This window comes from Phyllostomus hastatus, unplaced genomic scaffold (genome assembly GCF_019186645.2).
Source record: "Phyllostomus hastatus isolate PE091 unplaced genomic scaffold, TTU_PhHast_1.1 phas_scaffold_501, whole genome shotgun sequence".
In the NCBI taxonomy this organism is placed as follows: domain Eukaryota; kingdom Metazoa; phylum Chordata; class Mammalia; order Chiroptera; family Phyllostomidae; genus Phyllostomus; species Phyllostomus hastatus.
In genome coordinates this window covers 30,993,001-31,014,984 of record NW_025334033.1, presented here as the reverse complement: position 1 = coordinate 31,014,984, position 21,984 = coordinate 30,993,001, and the positions used below count along the sequence as shown (strand labels likewise).

General features: G+C 40.8%; 1 protein-coding gene across 4 annotated transcripts in view; it reads right to left on the bottom strand.

Annotated features, from left to right (window-relative positions):
- MAP2K5 (mitogen-activated protein kinase kinase 5) overlaps positions 1 to 21,984 on the bottom strand; it is a 254,155-nt gene that overhangs the window by 51,438 nt on the left and 180,733 nt on the right. For 3 of the 4 annotated variants that reach the window (XM_045823533.1, XM_045823534.1, XM_045823536.1), the window contains 2 exons: positions 2,935 to 2,961; positions 2,591 to 2,623 (listed from right to left, as the gene is read on the bottom strand). The exons of the other annotated variant lie outside the window; for it this stretch is intronic. In XM_045823533.1, coding sequence (XP_045679489.1) covers positions 2,591 to 2,623; positions 2,935 to 2,961 — 60 coding nt within the window. The remainder of the gene's footprint in view (positions 1 to 2,590; positions 2,624 to 2,934; positions 2,962 to 21,984) is intronic. 4 annotated transcript variants of the gene reach the window in all.

Genomic DNA, 21,984 nt, shown 5'->3' with positions numbered 1-21,984 from the left:
TACATCCATCTTGTTTGAATTAGGCTCCCTTAAAGGCGGTACTTTTTGATCTGACTTTTCTCTAACAGAAATAGCATCCTTTTCACAATGGAGTGTATCTCATGCCCAAGTAGTAAAATGGCTCAAATCCTGGCTGGTTGTATTCACTTGGGAATAAGAGCCCTAAAAGTCAGATGCAAATGAAGATAGTTCACTGCCTTCTGGGATCTAAAAGGACAGTCGGTCTTAGCCTAAAAAGCCATTATGGAAGAGGTTCTGACACTTTAATTGTGCAAAGAGTAACCTGGGAAGCCAGTATAAGTGTGGTTTCATAGGCTGCACACCTGGAAAAGCTAATGCAGCGATCTGGGTGCAAGCATCTACATTTTCAGCAAGAGCCTGAGGTGTATCCAAGCAGCTGGCCCTTGGACCACTCTTCAGAAACACTGTGTCACAGCAATGAGAAACCTGGTGAATATGGGACAAGCATCATAATTATAGGACCCCAGAACCCCTCTCTTTCTCAGAAAGCATGATGCACCTTGCCTGAAGGTCATTTGGCCACTTCTTTCCTAATGCTCTTACACTGAATATCAGCTCAGTTCCAAGACCCACTTATGTTTGTTTTGGTGAAGACCATGTGAATTTTCCAAGTTTCCATAAATAAGATATTTTCATTTCTATTTTTTAAAAAAGATTTTATTTATTTATTTTCAGAGAGAGGAGGAAGGAGGGAGAAAGAAAGGGAGAGAAACACTGATTAGCTGCCTCTTGCTTGCCTCCAACTGGGGATCTGGCCTGCAACCCAGGCATGTGCTTGACAGGGAATTGAACCGGCGACCTTTTGGTTCGCAGGCCGGACCTCAATCCACTGAACCACACCAGCCTGGGCAGATCTTTTCATGTTTTTAGAGGAAGTAAGAATAGGTGTCTAAGTTATATTTTTACATAAGAAGAAAGAAACACATATGATTTAAATTACACCGTGTGATGTTTAAATTACCGGTTTAAATTAAATTTAAATTACACGGTTTAAATTACCGTGTGATGAAGGAAGGCCCTTCATCACATGGACCTTCCCGCCTTAGATAGAACATCTCCCTGTGACAATTTCAAGAGTTTTAGGATTTTGCCCAAATTAAAAAAGTAAAATATTTAAAATTTAGTACCAATTACTGCTACTTTAAATAAGAAATGACAATATCCATTTGGTCTAGAAAACCTTCAGACGAGCTCTCCAGTAACACGCACATCACTGGTGAAGAACATCTGTACTTGACTGGTCTGATGTCCAGGAGCCTGGCAGACCGAGAATGGGAGGGCCCCGGAAGTGTGGCAGGCCGTGCACTTGACCAGACAGGCCAAGTTTCCCTGGGCACATTCTTAAGCGATCCTGGAGGGGAACCTTAGGAAAATCAGTTTATTTGGGAGGGTTCTGATGGGGATAGGATGCTTCTGGAATCTAAGATGACAGAAGATATTGATGAGCTATTAGATGCAGAAGGCCATCTGATATTTGAGATAATGGGGGCTCCATTTGTTTCAGGACGATGCCCTCATTTCTGCACCAACATGGTTTATGGCTTGCAGGGGATGTATGGACCGATTGATGCACCATTAAGGATCTTGGAGCCCCACTCTTACTATTATTGGGATATGTGTTCGCATTTGTTTTTTTCCTAGGAGGATCTTTATTTTTTCCCCCAAATCTCATAACTGGTTATACAGATGTTTAATTGAGAGGAATAATTATGAATTACGATTTGTTTTTTTTCTTTCAAACTTTCCTATCTGACTCATTTATTGCCTTCATTACAAGTGTTTTAAATATTGTAAAATTAAAGTTAAAAAATAAACATTGCTAGTAGGCAAGCCCAAGTCTAGAAAAACTCAAGTTTTTAAAAAACATTACTGCTTCTTAATTGAGAGCTTTGTGTACTGTAAGACTAATTTACAGGAAAAAATGAATTTAAAGTTAGAATAAAAAGTAGACAAACTTGATCAAGAAAGAAAGGTAGGCATATTGACTCCATGAAGGCGAAGGGACAGTGGAACTCGGCTGAGGAGGACCAGGGGTAGGATGACTTAACACGTGAGGATACTGGTTATAAGTGCAAGAAGTTAGGAGTATATTCTGGGGAAAATGCCTAATGAAGGAATTAAAGCTCAGCTGTTGACCTGGAGCTTTTGAACAATTTTTAGCACTCTGATATGCTTTGGCTAAATAAAGCAAGGGAGACACATTGTATCTGGCTTATATTTGCTGTTCAGCTCTGACCCTTGCCTACTGAATGACTTTAAATATCTGTTACAGAAAAAAAAAATGGTACCACTTTAATTTCCGGCTCCATACCCATCTGGCCAAGGAGAGGATATGTTAATGTCATCACATTTTGTCTGCAGGGCATCTGACAGCCCCGAGGACGAGCCTGTGGGACTCTCGGCCAGAACCAGACTCAGGACAGGGCCCGTCCACGTAACAGCCCAGAGCCATGCAACACAACTTGCTCCGAGGATGTTGGGCATTGTGCTTCATTAGGAAACAAAATATAAGCTTTCCACACCATTAGGAATGACTTTAGGAGTGAAAGCACATAAGACGATGCCTCACCTCATCAACAATGCACTGCAGAAGCTGGAGAGGCTGCAATGGGAAAAAGGAGAGGAAAAAGTATTAGCCTCTATGCAATATCTTTACAGTGGAGTGGAAAGAAAAAATCATTAATGCAATAAAATATAGCAAGATTAATCAACAACAGCAAACTCTTATAAAAACATTGATGCTCAGGATGTTCTATTATTTCTAATGGTACCTAATCTAATACAGGCAGTTAAAGGTTTGCATTTTCTTCAAAATGCAATTTGCTAAGTTTAAAACAAGGCATTCAAGCATGCAAAGGAAGCAGCCATCAGGAAAAAGAAAAGTGAATTTTTTTCTGAACTCATAAAGCTTACCATTAAAGATCCCTGGTTTTTCTGAATCTGAAAAAAGGCAATATGTAATTAGCATGTCATAATCAAAATGACTCACTTGGACACATTATGATCACTGAGAGAAAATTATTGCATTGCTGGTGGCAATTTGTGGGCATGTGTTAACACAATTTACATAATGAAAATACACAAATGTTAATAGCTCGCTTCTCATTTATAGGCGAAAGTCAGCAGAATGTTAATTTCACACAACACTTTTTAGTACCCTCCAGGTTGTATTAGAATAGGGAGAAAAACCATAATCCATTTCAAAAGGCTGTTTACGATTCAGATATAAATAATGTTTTATATTGCTAGATTGTGAACACTGGGTTTAATGTTGCAATCATTGCTAATGTTATGAAGCTCACTCTTTTTAAATTAAAAACCGATTTATTTAAAATTGAAATTAAATCATAGTCAGAAATTAGAATTTTGGATTCCTGCCAGTGTTTGCTCACAATCCCCTATTTTGTGAAGAAAACTTTAATTATGTGGTTGAAGTATTTGTCTCTAACTCAGGAGTGGGGTGAAGACTCCGCCTTTTCCAAAGTTCCTTCAGCCTGTTTCCAGGGCAGCAAAGCTCTCTGGGAAAATAAAATCCATGCAAGTTTTACACTGTTTTTCAGGGGATCAAGTAGAGTGCAGTCACACATGCCTTTTCCTAATCAACATTCTAAAGGCAGGCCACTCACACATCTAATACCAACAAACCATCTCTCTCAGAAAGTTACTAAAATGTGACACCAAATTAATAAAACATCCACTGTAATTAAAGTATGAAACACTTCAATGCACCTCCCCCAAGCCAGCAGTTACTAAAGCTCAGTGAAAATGGAGTCCCAGGTACAAATTTCCTTAGAAGAAAAATTTCAGAAATGAAATACAACCGATACCCAGTTGGTTGCTGGGATAACTGAGCTGCAACCAGTGGGTAACACATAGGAAAAACAGTAATAGTCCCCTATGTTTTTAATGGTGCCTTTACAGGTTCTTTCACACACACACCCCCACTTGACCTCCACAGCCACTCTGAGGTTGGAGGGACGATCATCCCTATTCTGTGATGGGAAGACTGGGCCTCTCAGAGGGCGGGGCCACAGGAACAGGCTATGGTTGTGCTGGGTCTTCTCCAGCGTTCCTTTCTCTGCAGCATCTCCAGTGTGCCTGCCTACAGTCACAGGATTACTTACAAACAACCAGAGCTACATATACACTTGGAATGGTGAAGTTGATAAATTCTCAATTCTGGCATGTGGGTTTTACTCAACTAGACTGTAAGCTTCTGAAAGACAGAAGCTATGTTTCTTTCTTTCTTTCTTTCTTTTCTTTTCTTTTTTATTTTTGCATCCATATGGCTGATTAGCAGACCCTTGCACCCAGGGCTTGAGTGTTTCAGGAAGTGCTTTTCCGTGTATAACCCTGACTGAACACGGTGTCCGCCGTCACAGCTCCTGGCTCTTTATCACCCCTTCCCTCCCCAAACACTGCTCCCAAAAACCCCTATCCCAGGCTAACTGGCTTTTAGTCTACCTAAAAATTGAATTTTTTTCCAATTACAGTTGACATTCAGTAGTATATATTAGCTTCAGGTGCAGTCTTAGTCTACTTAATGTCATCTCAGTTACTGCTGCTTGATCCTCCAGTCCAGGGGTGTCAAAGTCATTTTCACCGGGGGCCACATCAGTCTTGAGGTTGCTTTCAAAGGGCTGAATGTACTTTCAACTTCTTAACAGTTAAGGAGTAGTTACATTTATACAGCCCTAAAGTTATTTCAGCCCTTTGAAGGCAACCGTGAGGCTGATGTGACCCCTGGTGAAAATGAGTTTGACACCCCTGCTCTAGTCAATGAGAACTTCTGGATAAGGCTTTGCGAGTGAAGATTTATATTAAAAAGGAAGACAGAGCTGTTAACTACCACTCTGGAATGGTTAAGGATTTTAGTAACAAGCTATACCACCTTTAAAAAAATCCTGAAAAGCCCAGGTAACTTTGCTTTTATGTTTTCAAGGGCACGTGGACATGCCACCCTACTCATGTTCTCCCATTCGTGATAAGATACATCTACTTCAATGGCAGAGTTACTTGTAATGAACAAAGAATTGTTTTTCGCAAACTTCCCACAGTCATGGGGAACACAGCACTCTCTGAGGAAAACACGCGGCAAACCAAACGTTCTGAGAGGAATGCTCCGCATGAATTCGGGAAGGGATGATGAGACGTCGCTCCCAACAACAGGCGTGGTGGGAGCAACATGAGTAAAAGGAGGACATTTCCTTACGACCCGAGATCTTGGAGCGGGTCTCCACCTTTCCTGATTTTGTGGGTTTAATGCATGGTTTCAGACAACTTAAAACTATTATTTTAATGCTGGCTCTATACTATTAGTAAGGGAGAAACAGAAATATCAAAGTCTTTTTTTTTATGATCTTATAACTATACTGTTTGCCTAGATTTTTAAAGAGAGACATTGTTACTGGGTTTTATTACAGTTTTGATAGTAACATATTATACGAAATCATCTTCATAAATTTTGTATTAAGGTAGCAGTGCCAGTACCTGAAATTGATTCAAAATGCTTAAGATACTCAATTACTTTTTAACGCTGTTACACAATGTGGTGACTTATATCTTCTATTTTGCAAGAATTTGATGATGCAACATCACTGTAATTGATTCATTTTCTCAATTAAATAAAGCTACTGTGCTTTTCTTTATATGACTGCCACACAGACCACAGAGTTAGATGTATTATCTCCTTTCTCTGTCTCAGATATATTGCCTTAAAGGCTATATTCTGTTCCTCTGTTAATTCCACCAGAAAATTTAATGCCACAGTCATATTTTTCACATTCTGATCTGCCATGGACTCGACTGTATTTATATTAGGCATATTTTTCACTGCTAAACTCTTTGTTGTTTACCTTTTTCAAGATCACATTCCAGTGCAGGCGCAGCAACCATAAAACAGATCCAAACAAAGTCAACCTCCAGTCACTGCTTCTGCTTTGGCACACAGTTCAAGAAACAGTGGAGCCCCTAGTTTTATAGCATATTAAAGTGGTGCTAAGGGTACTCAATATAAAATGTGAGTTTCGTGAGTGCCTCTCTTTATTCTGGGTCTGCCTTCCAAATACTCAGCTGTGAGAGCAGAGTTCAGAGGAATACAATAACATTGTTATGGCTGACATATTGCCTGCACCTCACAACATATGAAATGTAGTTTATAACTAACTTGTCCAAGTCCACGTTCTTGCTTGTACGTTTTGCTTATGTTGAGTTTTCTATGTCTAACTAGTACTTTGGGACTATGAATAGTAATTGCTCTAGTCAAACCCTTTGTTGATTAGTTTCTAGAACCAGTAGCATTTTGATACACTAATTAAATGAACCTCTTCCCTCTTCTGGACATAGCTTTTTTTCTTTTTGCCAGCCCTTAGATCCAAGATTTTAAGCTACACTCACAAGGGTTAGTTGTGCCTTATTCTAACGTAAGACGGGCCCTTATGTGTTTAAAAGGGGAAGAATGACTTCCTACCGGTCAGGCAAGTTATTGGTTAGGTATCAGGATGTTACTGCAGTAACATTTATCGTGTATTACTTGCAAGCACTACATAATTGGCAATTAGAAAAGTTCCTGTAACATGACTTAAGAGTTTGGAAAATGAGCCTGGAAAGGAAATTGCCAATGCAAAAGTCTTCTCGTGGGGCTTTGACCCTGGTGATGAAAAGCAGCTTTGGGAGTCTCACATTGTGCTTCCCTATCTGCAGAAGTACTTTATACAGACAGTGGTCAGACCGACGTGGCTACCAGCCCTTTCACATTATCTTCAGAAACACAATCAGAAAGCTAAAATGAATCCACCTGTGTACCTTAGAGAAGACACCAGCAATAGCTTTCATTTTCTCTTTTACTCTCTGAAATTACGGCTTGCCCTGCAGCTCTTGTCTGAGAGATTTATGTGTGACCTAGGTCAGATCTTCCAATATCAGTTGACAAATTTTCTCTTTACATATTTACTGCTTTTCAAGCTTGTGTTACTTTTCTCTTAAATAGAAAAAAAGAAATAAAATTAAATTCTATGGTTGGAATTTTAAAAAAATAATCATTTTTATTTGTTATGCTACTGATATCACATTCCAGCTTTCAGTACTGACTTCTTCTGTATTCTTTTTTTAAACATCAAGTTTCAGGAACTGCCGCTATTTTGCAAAGGCTCTCCCTTCAAGTCAGATGCATGAAGCTAAATATAAACAGGGACTAAGGTGAACAGAGACTTTCATATTCTAAATGAGAAGAACGACCTAAAGCATTTTGGAAATGGAAGGGACCTCAGAGATGACTTAGTTTGACCTACTCATTTTGCTGCTGGGGAAACTGAGGCTCAGAGGGGAGCACCCAGGGCCAAAGACAGGACCTGGCCTGTAATGGACGGCTGACCCAGCAGGCTGCCCAGTGTGGGGAAGGTCAGGGGGTGAGTGAGAGGAGCCCGAAGGCTCCTCGAAGGCAGAGCTTCCCGTTCAGGTGCTGTGACTTTTTTCCTACTTGAGGGAGAACCGGTACTGGCATTCAGCCTCGTCTCATCTGGCGCTGCGCTGGGTGCTGAAACTCAGGAATGTGCCACCTCCAATCCATCATAACTTGCCAAAGAGAAACTTGCCATAAAAAAAATAGCACCCAAATCTCAAAAAGTCTTCAATAAGAGAAACAAAATCACTTCCACATGACCACACACTGCTTTGTGCCACTAATTTAAAGAGTTCCAAAACAGAAGACTGTCTTGAAAAAAAAAAAAAAGAACAGAACAAAATTTATTCTGGTTAACTACAAATGGGAATTTTGGTAAACTGATATTCTAGATCCTGATTATGAGACAAAATAAATGAACACTAGATAGTATTTCTCACGATATAAAATAAGTATGTTCACTGGTGCCATCCCATCTCCCCCACTCAGCCTCTTACAGCACTCGGGTCCTCGTCATGTCTGTGAGTCTGTTAGCATGTTTTGTATGGCGCAAAACCAAAAACCAGGTAATAAGACTAACTTAAACAAACACAAAGACCTGAAAATAAAAGTAAGTCATCTGAGGACTCAGCAGAGAACTACTCAGCAGGGTATAAGAAAGTCACGACGAGCCCCACATTCCGAGACCCACTTTGGCACCCTCTCTCTCCGGCATCTCAGATTCCAGGTGGGTGCTGCGTTTGGGGGTGACCAGTTTTGCAAAGCTAAAGTGAGAGGTCCCTGACCTTAACAGAGAGCTGGGTGGGAGAGAAAGGCTCTAGATGTCTAGAGGAGGGCACCACTCAGATGGGACAATAAATTAGACCACCTGGCTCTTGCAGCTTCCCGAGCACCAAGGACAATGCATTTTCACACAAAACACAATGGCCAGAGCATAAGGTACGGCGTGACATGATTCATTTGCTGGGTCTGCCAGTCAGCGAGCTGAGAAAACAGGCCCTGACTGCCAGGCGGCACTCTTTCTAGCCCTTGAGTATTTAAAACTGACATAGCTCATGTCCTACTCCACACAGGTGTGTAGGAGCCATAGTAAATCATCCTTGGGGCACATGCCAGTTTTAACATTTAGAACCTAAATTTTGTGAGAAAAGCAGGAGCTTAGAACCACAATTCAAAATGATCAATGTGAATTACAAAATTAACCTTTTCTCGAATGGTACAAGGTCTGGGAAAGGAATCCATTAACCATTTTCCTTTTGAAGAAGATTTTAGACATCTGCTTTGTCAAACTTCTCTTGGTTCCAAAAAAGGGTAGCCTTATTTCAGAGTCTAGTTTAGCAATTCCATGTATGTGTGAGGGTGACGGTGGGGGAGGGCTGTTTTTTTCTGAGAAAGGCTTGTTGACCATTCCACTTTCACGGTCAAATAAATCTGCTGTAGCAAGACCTTTTTTTTTTTCAGCTGCATCACACTAAAATGGTTTTTCTGGAGTTATCATTTAGTTTGCATCTTTATTAGCTTAAATCCTCCAAAGGCCATAGAACCCAGAAAGATGTTAGAGGTGAGAGTTCAATTCCTTGCTCCATAAAGAAATTCACTTTAGAATATTCCTGACAGACAGGCATACTGTCTTTGGCTAGAAGACATCCCATGATGGGATTCCGATGGTTCTATCTTGGGTACCTTGAACTACTGGAAAGTTCTTTCTTATTTCCAGTCCAAATATGTCTTCCTCTAAGATGTGCACATGGTCAGGAGCTGTAGAAATTGTCTAATGACAGCTTTTCACGTATTTGAAGATAGTTGTCACGTCTCTGCAGTATTTTCCTTCTTGAATGAACATCCTCTTTTCTACGATCGTTTGCTATGTCTGGTTGCCCTCCATTCTTCCCCCTCCCATTAGCAAGGGAACTCTAACAACACTCCTCTGCCCCCAAGCAGCCCCTATGTGCTTCATGGGAAGATTAATCTCACCCCTAGCTTCAGGTGAGCCGTGCGGTTCCGGCTTAACTAGTTAGCATCATCCAATATCCCCTGGGTGCAGAAAGGTAAATGGGTCCAATCAAATTGAAACCCAGGATCTCTGGTTGTGTGTGAGGAAAAGAGACATGCTCTTCCCTAGTAAACCAGGAAGCAGGTCACCCAACAGCCACTCTTCGTCTGTGAAGGTAGAAGCCTACTTAGAGCCAAAAGTGAGTTGCTGGATCAAGTTCTACCAGAACTAGCAATACTAGGCTTTTTGATCATACAATTCAATAAATTGCCTTTGTGGATGACGGGACTGAATTGGGTTTTCTGCTCCTTAACCAGCTGCCTGGAAGGACCCATGATTTCACATTTTCTACCACGGTGGCCACCTTTCTCTAAATGCCTTCAAGTGCAACATCCATGCCTGAACACACCTCGGACTGGCTGGCTTAGACCATCTTGCTCTGGACACTACATACTGTTCAGTAGAAAGTTGTGGAATCTACGAATGCATTCACATTTTTGATAGCCGTGTCACAGAGTTGGCTTAACTGAGAGAAACAGGGAAGTACAAAAATCTTGGACTGAAAAAGAATGACTTCTTTCAGTACTCTTTTATTTCCTATGTGTTTCCTACTGACAGAGTACTTCAGAGCCAAAGTGAGTGAATGGTTAAACCAATTACAGAATCTAGACAAGTCTGAAGTTTGTACCTTGTTGCCTCTCCCCTGCAACAGACAGAACTACACCAGCCTTTTAATTGCTTAGTTGAGGAAAGAACTGGCCAACACTGAAGCAGAATCACAGACTCTTGGGGCTTAAAAGGATTTTAAAAAAAGATCCTCCCCCGGGGACATGCTTATTGGTTTTAGAGGGGAAGGCAGGGAGAAAAAAGAGGGAGAGCACCATCAGTGTGAGAGACAAGCATCCATCGGGTGCCTCTCAGATGCCCCCTGACTGACTGAGGACTGAACCTGAAGCCTAGGCACGTGCCCCGACTGGGAATCAAACCCGTGGCCATTCAGTTTACAAGATGACACCAAACCGGCTGAGCCACACTGGCTAGGTGGCCTAAAAGGATTTTAATCTGACCTAGCCCCTCACCCCTGTCAGATCCCTGAATGCTTTCTACATTTTCCTCCTGATAGCTGGGCTTCTGTTTGAATGTGTCAACGTGATGGGGAGCTTAAGTCTTCTGACCTCTTGTTCAATCTGCCCCTCTGGTAGTACAAATCCACGTCTTTTCTTGTATGAGGACCCTTAAATATCTGAAGACAATTATCATATCTCCTTGGAAGCTTCAGGTATTAATGCTGGCAGGGTCGAGTGGGAGCGTGAGCATGGAAGAAAGGAACATAATGATTAATTTAATGTCTAAGGACATGTATGGCTTCTTAGCTCCTCCTGATTCTAAAATAGGCTATGCTGACAAGTAAAAAGTAAACTGTCATTAATTGTGATGCACCTATATCTATGAAGTACTCACTCTCCGCCAGGCACTGCACTAGACTCTAGGACCCAGAAGACAGGCCAGATACAACCACTAAATCAAATAACTAAAGTCCCTGAGATTCAGCGGCAGAAATAAGACATAAGCTCAGGGCCTGCACTCTCTAAATGCCACTTGGTATTTGGACAAAATACAATTTGCTAGTTTGAGGGCACTGTAGACTTCTAAGACAGCTTTTCCCAACAGGCAATTTTTAACCATAATTTTAACCATAAAAACATTTTCTAACCATAAAAAACATTTTTTTAACCATAATATGTTTGGCAACATTGTTTGGAAAATACTATACTGACAACAATTTAATCTGTAGCATGGACTGGTGTATTTCAGTGGGTTAGGCATCATCCTGCAAACAGAAAGGTCACTGGTTTGATTCCCAGCAGGGCACATGACCGGGTTGTGAGGCAGGTCCCTTGTTCAGGGTGTGCGAGCGGCAACCGATCGATGTTTCTCTCACACAAAGATGTTTCTCTCTTTCTCCCCTGCTTCCATTTTTTCTAAAAATAAATAAAATGTTTAAAAAATAATTTAATTAGTGACTTGTCAGGTGTGTCAACTGCTGCCTCCTGGTGCCCTCTGCCCTGAGTCATCGAGTGTTTCCAGCTGCCTGGCTACCAAGGAGGCACAGCACTGTCCAAAGAGCAGGGGCTGGACTGGGGCCTCTGGCTGGAGCTTCCCTTTGTTTCATTGTGTTTCACCAAACTAGAACCAGGGCTGCAGTCCAGGTCTCCTCGCTCCTAGAGTAGTGGTCTCTGCAACCTGCTTCTGTCGGAAAACAGGATGAGCTTCCTTGCTCCCATCGGCTTCTCTTGATGGTCACCATCTAGAGACCCCGACAGTGTCCACAGCGCAGCAGAGTCCACACTGGGTCCTAACCAGATGCCTCAGTTCCCCACAGTCCCTCAGGGACGACACCTTGGCTCTGTGTACAAACAGACAGCTGCCTCCTTGTGGTCCCCGGAACGCTCTATCTGTCTGGTGTGTCCTGGGCAATCTCTAGCTCTAAATAGAATCAGCTCTTTGCTCCTTTTGGGCAAAGCATTCATTTTTCAATGAACTTAGCTTGTCTGTTTTATTGGCACTAGAGAAGGTTGGGGGGTTTTAGCATCATGAACACTTTAGTTATGGAAGAATCCTCTCCCCCACCTGCATTAATTCAGAACTGTTAAACATCTAAAAAGTAATCTGCGCTCAAACAAAGCTTGGCTAGGTCTGCCCCCTTTTGAACTTGGCTGTCAATAAGCCCCTCAGGCCCAAATCTACCCAAGTTTTCTATATTGAATGGTTATAAGTAAAACACTGGAGGACAATAAAAGTTGATGTCTTTGTCTGCTGCTACTACTACTACTACCCGCTGTTGGGGACCACTTTTCCCCCCAGGGACCCATATTCATCAGCAATTACCTGGCAGGCATGGAGCATCCTGGGGTAGTCATTTACATCTCCGCAGACACACCAGTTGGAGGCAGTACTTGAACGGATGGATGGGTGTATAAAAATAAGGATGGCCAGTTGGGCTCAAAGCCTTTGGGTGCCTTATCTCTCTTTCCCCACTGTCCCTCCAATGTGGGGGGGCAGTCTGATCCTGCTGCTGAAGACCTGGTAATCACGAGCATGAGTAATTTAATGGCTATGGACCCTCATTTACCCCTCTATAAAATGGGAGTTAGACTAGATCATTGTAATATCTCTTATATCCTAAAATTCTATGATTCCATGAAATAGCAGATACCATCAACAAAACCAAAGGGGAAATAATGAAAGGCCTCCCAGATCACAGAGCCTAAGAGAAAGAGAAGATGACAGTCACTACCTGAAAGCCAACCTGGGCACCAGGTGCGTTATTTCAAATGTTAGTTCTATTTCTGGGCTAAACTGATTATTTAAAAATTGTAAAAGAATCATGGTTCCCACTTACTGAACTAAAAATGACTAGATTGTGTATATAATTCTATATACTATGATTGTGATTGTGAATGATAAATTATAACTCAAAAAAGAAAGGCTGTAAAGGAAGGCTCTTATGGGATCAGAAAAGTAATTCATTTTAGTCCTACCTGGTGTGAGACATGGTCATATATTTTCAGAGTTACACAGGTAAATCCCTGAAGTACTTTCAGGAAATATAAATAATACTAGTATTACCTTGCTCTTGTTTATCACCTTATATTTTTCAAAGTGCTCTCTTAGGCATTAGCTTATTTAATCATGACAATTCTGCCTCCACCCCCACCTCCAGCAGTGTAGGGAATGTGCCAAGTCAAACTCACAGAGGGTGGCAGGGAACCTCTCAGAGGCATGTGCCAACTGACCTCAGGGGCAGAGATCCTAAAATGCAGTGACTCCTAACCTCAGACTGGCTCCCTGTCATTCAAGGGGATTCCTGAAATTCTCAAACCCAATTTCCTTACCTGACCTCTGCTACACTTGTCATCTCCATCCTGCTACACCATCTCTCTCCTCTATCAATTCTTCCCTCCCCTTTCTGACTACCCTCCCAGTGTTGCTATCAAAGGTACCTACATAAATTCTTAAACTGTTAGGGAAATGAAGGTAATGATAGTAGTAGTACCTTACTGAGTTGAAGTGCTAGAAGGACACCAAATACAACACGCTGCTTTAGACCTTTGTCTTTGATCAGATGATTCTCCTTTGGATTAAAATGCCTGGGAAGTGTCTTCCCATCCTTCTAGCTTCAGAGCCTCAGCTCAAGCATCGGCCACTCTGTGAAATCCCCATGGCTTCCTGAAGTGAGCTGACCTCTTCCTCTTGAGGCTGTAGCCTACTGCCTCTTGTAGGGTTCCTTTTACATCAACTGTTATTGGTCTATGCTTCCCCTGACTCCCCCGTGGATTAGACTCTTTGAGCGTAGAAACCACATCTGTCTCATTTCTGTATGCCCAGTGCTAGCACAGTGTTCAGGTACAGAGTAGAGGCCCAATGACAAACACATGTTGAAGTAAATTGAGATACACATCATATAATAGTTTAGAAGGTGCTATGAAATCAAACCATGGGGTCATTGTTTAAAAAAAAAAAGAAATCACTAACATAGCTGACTAATACACATCAATTGGGGTATTAACAAGTAATTTATCTTTCATGGAAAATCTTACATTTCTAAACTACTACACTTTGGGGGTGATTTCTCTTCCATTTCTATTTTAAAGATACACTACGGAATTTCCAGTCAAGTTGGGCACAGAGGTAGACACGCTTTGCCTCCTCATGCAACCACAAGAAGAATCACAACTAACTTCAAAACAAAAAACACCCAGAACTGCCAGAAAATCGAACCTATAGTCCAACAACTAAGGATTTAAAGAAGCCAAATTCATCTACATGGGTGTGCTAAGACAGGGGGTTAAAGCAGCTCTACCTAATACACAGAAACAAACACGGGGGGATGCCAAATTGAAGAGACAAAGAAACATGGCCCAAATGAAAGAACAGAATAAAACCCCAGAAAAAGAACTAAACAAAACAGAGATAGCCAACTTATCAGACACAGAGCTCAAAACACTGGTGATTAGGATCTTCAAAGAAATCATTGAGTAACGCAAAAATATAAGGGGAGAAATGAAGGCTACACTAAGTGAAATAAAGAAAAATCCACAGGGAACCAACAGTAAAGGGAAGGAAGCCAGGATTCAAATCAATGATTTGGAACATAAGGAAGAAATAATCAACAACAACAGAAAGAAGAAACGAGAATTCTAACAAACAAACAAACAAACAAAATGAGGAGAATAAGAAGACTCTGGGATGTCTCCAAACATAGGGGTGCCAGAGAGAGAAAAGGAAGAGCAAGAAATTGAAAACTTATTTGAAAAATAATGAAAGAAAACTTCCCTAATTTGGTGAAGGAAATATACACATACAAGTCCAGGAAGCACAGAGCATCCTAAACAAGTTGGACCCAAAGATGACCACACCAACACACATCATAATTAAAATGCTAAAGGTTAAAGATAAAGAAAGAACCTTAAAAGTAGCAAGAAGAAAGCAGAGTTACCTAGAAAGGAGTTTCCATAAGACTATCAGCTGATTTCTCAAAAAAAAACACAAAAAACCACAAAACAAACAAACCCAAAAACCTTGCAGACAAGAAGGGACTGGCAAGAAGTATTCAAAGTGATGAAAAACAAGTGCCTACATCCAAGATTACTCTATCCAGCAAAGCTATCATTTAGAGTGGAAGGGCACATAAAGTGCTTCCTAGATAAGATAAAGCTAAAGGAGTTCATCATGACCAAGCCATTATTACATGAAATATTTAAAAGGACTCATTTAAGAAAAAGAAGATCAGAACTATGAACATTAAAAAGGCAACAAACTCACAGCTATCAACAACTGAGTTGGAAAAACCCCCCAAAATATTCTCCACAAAAACTAAATAACAACAACAACAAAACCCAAATAAACTAAGCAAAGAACCAGAACAGGAATAGAATCATAGGTATGGAGATCATTTGGAGAGTTATTAATTGGGAGGGGGTAGGGGGAGAATGAGGGAAAAGGTACAGGTATTAAAAAAGCGTAACTGGTAGGTACAAAATAGACAGGGAGATGTTAAGAATAGCATAGGAAGTGGAGAAGCCAAAGAACTTCCATGCATGACCCATGGACATGAACCAAGGGGCAGGATTGCTGGAGGGAAGGGGTATACTGGGCAGAGGGGGGCAAAGGGAGAAAAAGCAGGACAACTGTAATAACATAATAAAATATACTAAAACACACAAAGATATACTAGGAACCTGCCTCCTGTATTTGGCATAGGATAAGCAAATAAAATTATGAGACCTCTTGATAAGTATGAGATGGATACTGGGAAAATTTGACATGGCAATTAAAAGAATCCTGGGAAGAGCAAACGTGCATAAGTAAACATCTTTATATCACTTAAATTTCAGCTCTGCATATTATGGAACATAAACTCTGACTCTGTGGCTTAAAATATCAGTATATTTTAAGTGTTTATATCTTAAATAGGGAGGACAAACATATACCATGAGTTAAAACATTCAGACTAGAGATCTGCTCATGAAAAACACTGCCTGCATACTGCTCTTTTGGATGCTCATCAAGTAAGGATGAGTATGTGGAATTTGAGGTATTACTCATTGCTGTTATTTTCTCTGATTAGAGACACCACACAAAAATGTGGACACCTAAAATTTGCTAAAATGCTTGATATTCTGAACTTCAAACAGTTCATGCAACAAAGAATAGATTCCAAACACCTCTTTTCAAAGAAGGCAAACTTTTTAGGTATTATTTTGCAATCTTAGGTCTAGACATGATCAGTATATTAATAGATCGGATAGTGATAACTATGGTCTAAATTTAACACCGACTATAAACAATATTAAATTAAGTGAAATCAGTATTAGTAACAATATAGTCAAAGGCTTTTAAAGCAGAAATAAACTATAGTGTAAAAATTCAAGTATTTTGACCTTAGCTTTTATAAAGTAATATTTTAAAATATCTGAAAATAGTTTTCAGATCATATGCTTTCTACTCTATTATGAGATAAATACTCTGTCCAGAACACAATGTATTACTACAAAATAAATGAATGTTTAAAAGACTGTCAATTGAAAAAAAAACACATTAAAATAGCAGGTTTCCAAGCCAAGTTAAACAAAATATTTTCTCTTTGACAAGCTGCTTACATTTAAATGAAAACAGGGCAGATCTGGTCAATAATATGGATTGCATATAATAAAAAGGACCTTAGATCATGTTAATACAAGGATCAGAAGGCAGTAACTTCAATTAAAACCGCCCAATTATTTAGCAAACTTTCAGATACAGCAAATAAATTAATCTGCTTTAAATGAAAGTGCTCAGACAAGTACCTTGTTGGCCTATGAGTAAGTCTCACTGGCAGCAGTCACAGTGAAGCCAGAGCCTGCTAGAGCAAAGCCAGGCCCCCAAATCAAAGGAATGGTCTTAGTAATCAAGAAGCATCTGCAACACATACTTCCTTGGTTTGTAGCAGCAGTTCTGAGCAAATGCCACCTATAGCTTCCCTCATATTTTGATATATAGTGTATAGGGGTATGAACACATTTCTCTTACTCATGAATAACTGAGGTATTTTGCTTTTAACAACAATAGTACCATTTCTGTACTGACTTGTGAAAAAGGTCAGTCGTTATATTATTAAGAATAGATGTCTTTCATTCAAAATCCTCTATTATCCACTTATGTTTAATTTGTATTGGGATTTAAGAATGCCTCTTTATTGAGACGAGTAATATGTCATCATTTTGTTCAGCTAACAGGCCTGACAGACCCTGTCTCCTCGAGTTAGAGAACAGTAGATCTCTATTTTGTGCATTGGTGGCAAAAGCTGGCAGAATAAATGACAATTAGCCAATTGGTAGTAAAGGTTTTTAATCCTAGATATCAAGACTTACCTTTTACCTTAGCCTTAATCATTCTATTTGCCCAGATGATGGCATATTTTTTCAATAAAAGTGATCTGTACATATTGCAACAATTTATCTGAATGCCATCCTTAATGTATTTTTAACAAATAGCATCACTATTCACTACATCTCTTATGTTTTTGATCCTTTTTACTACTTATCTTCTTTATTTGAAACAGATTTTTAACAGATAATCTTGATCTTACAACAATATCTTGCTTGCATTTTATTCAAATAATTCTTAAAAACAGCTTAAAAAGCCGTTTGGAATAACATCAAGCTTGCCATCAATCAAATGAAAAAATTCCGCTGGCGGTTGTATAAACATCAGATCAAGTCTGATGTCTTCAAGGATTTCAGAGTGAACCATAAAAAACTCCATTAACTTCTGACAAAGAATGCAAATTAATCACAACATGGGGTGAAATGAAATTAAAGGCTCTTTTCTAATCAATGACAAGGCAGGATGAAATATTTGTTACTCTCCCCGCACTCAGACTGCCTAGGATGTCTGCACTTCCCTCGCAAAGCCCCAAATGTAAGGTGTGAGTACAGATTCACCCACAGTTGCTGTTTAGCCCTCCCATAACCCCCCCCAGAGCTATCTGCTTACAAGTCGTGGAGATTCGCAAAACACACTAATCATCTGAATCTCAGGTGCATCCAATTTGTTATTCACACTCTCCCATGCCAGTGAAAAGCCTGGCGCAGACAGATGCACCAGGAACCCTAAATGACAGTTTGGCCTCCGGAAGCACGATCACTACAGCAAAATCTAGTACAGCCTCCAGGTGAAATGTCTGGAGCTCCATATGGAGCAGGGAAAATTAACAACAAGATGAAAATCACTGCAGCAGCGGGAAGTCGGAATTTTTGAAAAAAAAAATGAAATTTAAAGATGAAGAAAGAGAAGTAATAAATTAATGGGGTGTGAAAACATTCAAAGCTTTACAATACCAGGGGCACTATTTGCTCAGATTTTTTTTCCTTTTTTTAACTTCAGGTCATTTTGATATAATTTATTAACCAAGATCGGGAAATATGGCCAAAAGAAGAACGACATTTTTATACTTGCAAAAGTACTTTAAACACATTTGTGTCTGTATTATCCTCACTTTCCTGTGGCACCTTGCTTACCAGATTCCCAAACGCCAGAGCTGGCGCACCCCTTGCGAAGTCTCCTTAGTGGATTTACTAACGTCCCAATGCAGGGGATTACTGTAAAGTTTGAATGAAGGATGATGATTTTTAGCACACAATCTTTTTCATTTCTCCTAAATTATGGTGTCATTAAACAAACCATTGCCCACCATCATGTTTTTTAAGTCAGCTGAATCTGGATCGACTTGATTAACTAACTACACACAGCTCTAGTCCTCGTCCAGACCTGCACATCTTACCAGATTACTATTAAAGCTAAATTGTTCAAGAAATTGAGATACATCTGGTTGCAAGATGTTTGAAAACATAATTTTCCATTATCCTACTGCACAGTATGTTTCACAGGCACCCAGAATTTAATGGCACTGGGGTCAGTTAGCACTCTGAGGCCCTCCGGACCCTCCTGTCACTCTGCTAAACACATGGTAAGAAAAGCAAAAGGGCTCTAGGGAATGGTCTTGTCATCATCCACAATGGCACAACCCCCCGATGTTCAGCATTTCTCATCTACACAAGAGGCCTCCCTAGGGCAGAGAAGGCAAACGAGAGAAGTGAAAGGCTTGGTGGGGCTGAGGGGAAGAGCAGTGGCGCGAACATCCAACCAGAGGACACAGAGCCAGCCGTTTGCTTTAGTTGCCGGCAAACCTAGGCCTAGCCGTATGTACCCATTCATCACTGAGACTGTGTGTGTTGCCTCTGGGAGCCTCAGTCTGCTCACCTGAAGTCTCGGAATAACAGGCCCTGCGTGTACAGCCAGTCAGATCACAGAAAGAGCTCTGGAGCTCAATATGGGAATGGTGCTAGATGAATCCAAGACATTGTTCTTCCTAGTATAAGCTACAGTAACAAGACTGCATTTTTAGTGGCTTTTTATACCATTTTTTTTCTACAGAGTTTTACACTGCATGCCAGTGAGGTTATGCAACTTTAAGGCCTAAAGGAAATGAAAATATATAGTATTTTCAAATACAAATAAAAACCCAACCCACAAAACAATGAAATTCATACAGAATGATTACTTCAACAAAAATCCAGTCCTTTAACCTTTATGTTGGTCCCAGGCCACTGACTCTCCTTGATATCTTTCCAACACCCTCCCCCCACCGCCTTAGCTGTGTCCCCACTGGGTATATACACTGTGTCACTGGCAGGAAGAGGCGCCACTAACGACGCTGTCAGCAGCACTGACGCTGGGCTGGGGGATGAAGAGTCGTGAAGCTAGCCTCTCCTCCCCACTTTCACCTCCGCTCATTTGACACTCAGCTGCAACTGCGGCTGACAGGTCGCTGAGCACATCCTTCTGCAACCCTTGGTTGATGATTAGGAATTGTTCCATGCTACAGCCCAACATCAAGACCAGTGGGTGGCCCTATGTTCTTCTCCGAGTGGTTTTATATCCATCTCATTTAATCTGCATACTTCCTCTAATCAGATAGGAAAGGGCAGCCAATGGGATGAGGCAGTCCCCAGCTCCAGAAATAGAATGCTGCTTTAATTCTGTGGCTGCTTTGGGAAGTACTGAGTTTCCTATCACTGGAGGTGTTCAAGCATAGTGCAGATGTTTGCTTTTCAGATATTGTAGAGAGGTTTAATTCAATGATGCCTGAGATCTCTCCCAATCCCGAGAGTCTACTATTCACTCTGGACTACTCCATTTGGGATTCAGTGGCACCACACTCTCCGCAGGTCAGTAGTGAGAAACTGGCCATTCTGTTTGCCCGATTTATGAGGGGAGGCTATCTCACAGAGTGGCTGAGGGTTCAAATGAGGTAATATGGGCCACAGAGAAGGTGTTACTTCATAGTCCAATCTCTGTAATACTATAAAAATGAACGCTTTCCTTCAAGTGCTTTATCCGAGGGCAAAAGACAGGGGTTGAGAAAGGAATTCATAAAGTACTCCTTCCCAATCTTCAGTCTATATAAAGTACAAAGCCTGTAAAATAAATGCCAACTCTACCAAAAGTCAAGATTGATTCTAGCAACAAAACACACAGACTTCTGTTGAAAAATCTGGGAAATAGGCCTGATGGCATAAAAGCTGCTTCTATTATTTGAAGTAAAAATCCCAACTTGGTGACAATATTCTATTGTGATTCAAGGATTACAGCTGGCCCCCCACCCCCCTGCGCCTCACCCCGCCCCCCCACACTCTGGCACAAAGGTTATCAGTGTCCCACGATTTTCCACCTTCTACTGGACTGATAAGTGAACACATACTTCCTCGCACATTCAAGAAGGTAACACAGCAGAGGCGCACGGCCTCCTCCCAAATCTCCCCAGTCGGCACGTGCTTCACGTGCCACAGGCAGCGGCGATCTGTTTCTTAGACTCGTCACTCACCCAGGCTCACTGCTGATTGGGAACCTCGAGAATATAGCTATATGCTCAGTCTTTGGCATTTTTACTAGATGGCTTGCGAGTTTTCTGCTATGACTTGTTTGAAAGACATGGTATATATGGCCTCTTCTGTTGATTTACCGAATTCTAGGGAATTTCACATATTGGCCAAACAGTGAATTGTTTAAAAATTACTGACAGAATAAGAGGCTTACCGAGATAAACATTCTAATGAGCTATAAATCCTGAAAATGTGATTTTAATTTGATGGGCTACCTAGAGCTACGCAGCCAGGCTGCGCACACCGCAGCCCCACTGAAGCGCTAGCCGGCGCGCCAGGCAGCCACTGCGGCTGGACGTTCTCTTCGAGGAAAAGAGTATGTTTAAACAAAGAAGCCTCCAAATTCGAGAAGTGAGACTAAACACGCTTGGACCCAACAACTTGGAGAATTTTTCTTTTACTTATCTGATGGCTTTAACTGTAAAAGAAAAAGGATACAAAACAGACATTTCAGCAAGTGAAGGGTCTTTATATGCCCACACGGGTACCAAGAGAATTTGCTTAAAATCGCTTAAAAAGATGGTAGAGAGAATGAATCCCATCCTATTATTCAATAACCATGTTTGTGATTCATCTGCATAATCTAACCATGCATAAATTAGTATGTGTAATACAACACTTATTTGCATAATAATAGCAAGTTAATAGATGCTTAAAGAGCAGAGACCAACACCACCTTTAAATCAGACGTGCCTCCAGGCACTCCGGCCTGTACAGACCACGGTGCCAGAAAAACAGTGAGCATCAACCAGAGGAAAACAGTCAAACCGCTCATTTTTCATCCCTCCAGACATTTCACTTATTTCTCCACACACACTGGGGAATCATTTTCAAACCACAAAATAGCTTTATATTTTAAGTGCTAGCACTCATCTATAATAAAAATCTTAAAGAAATTATAAAGGTTATCACCAGCAATTGGATAGTTTGTTTTCTTAGATATGTGGAGAGGAAGGGGCAATTTTTTTTAAAAAGAATATGTTCAAACTCACACTCCCACGAAACTGGGGGCCTGCTTATTTGTTTAGCAAAAATAATCACCTATTTAGATATGTTTACCCTTCATCTCAATCCTTTAATTCAAA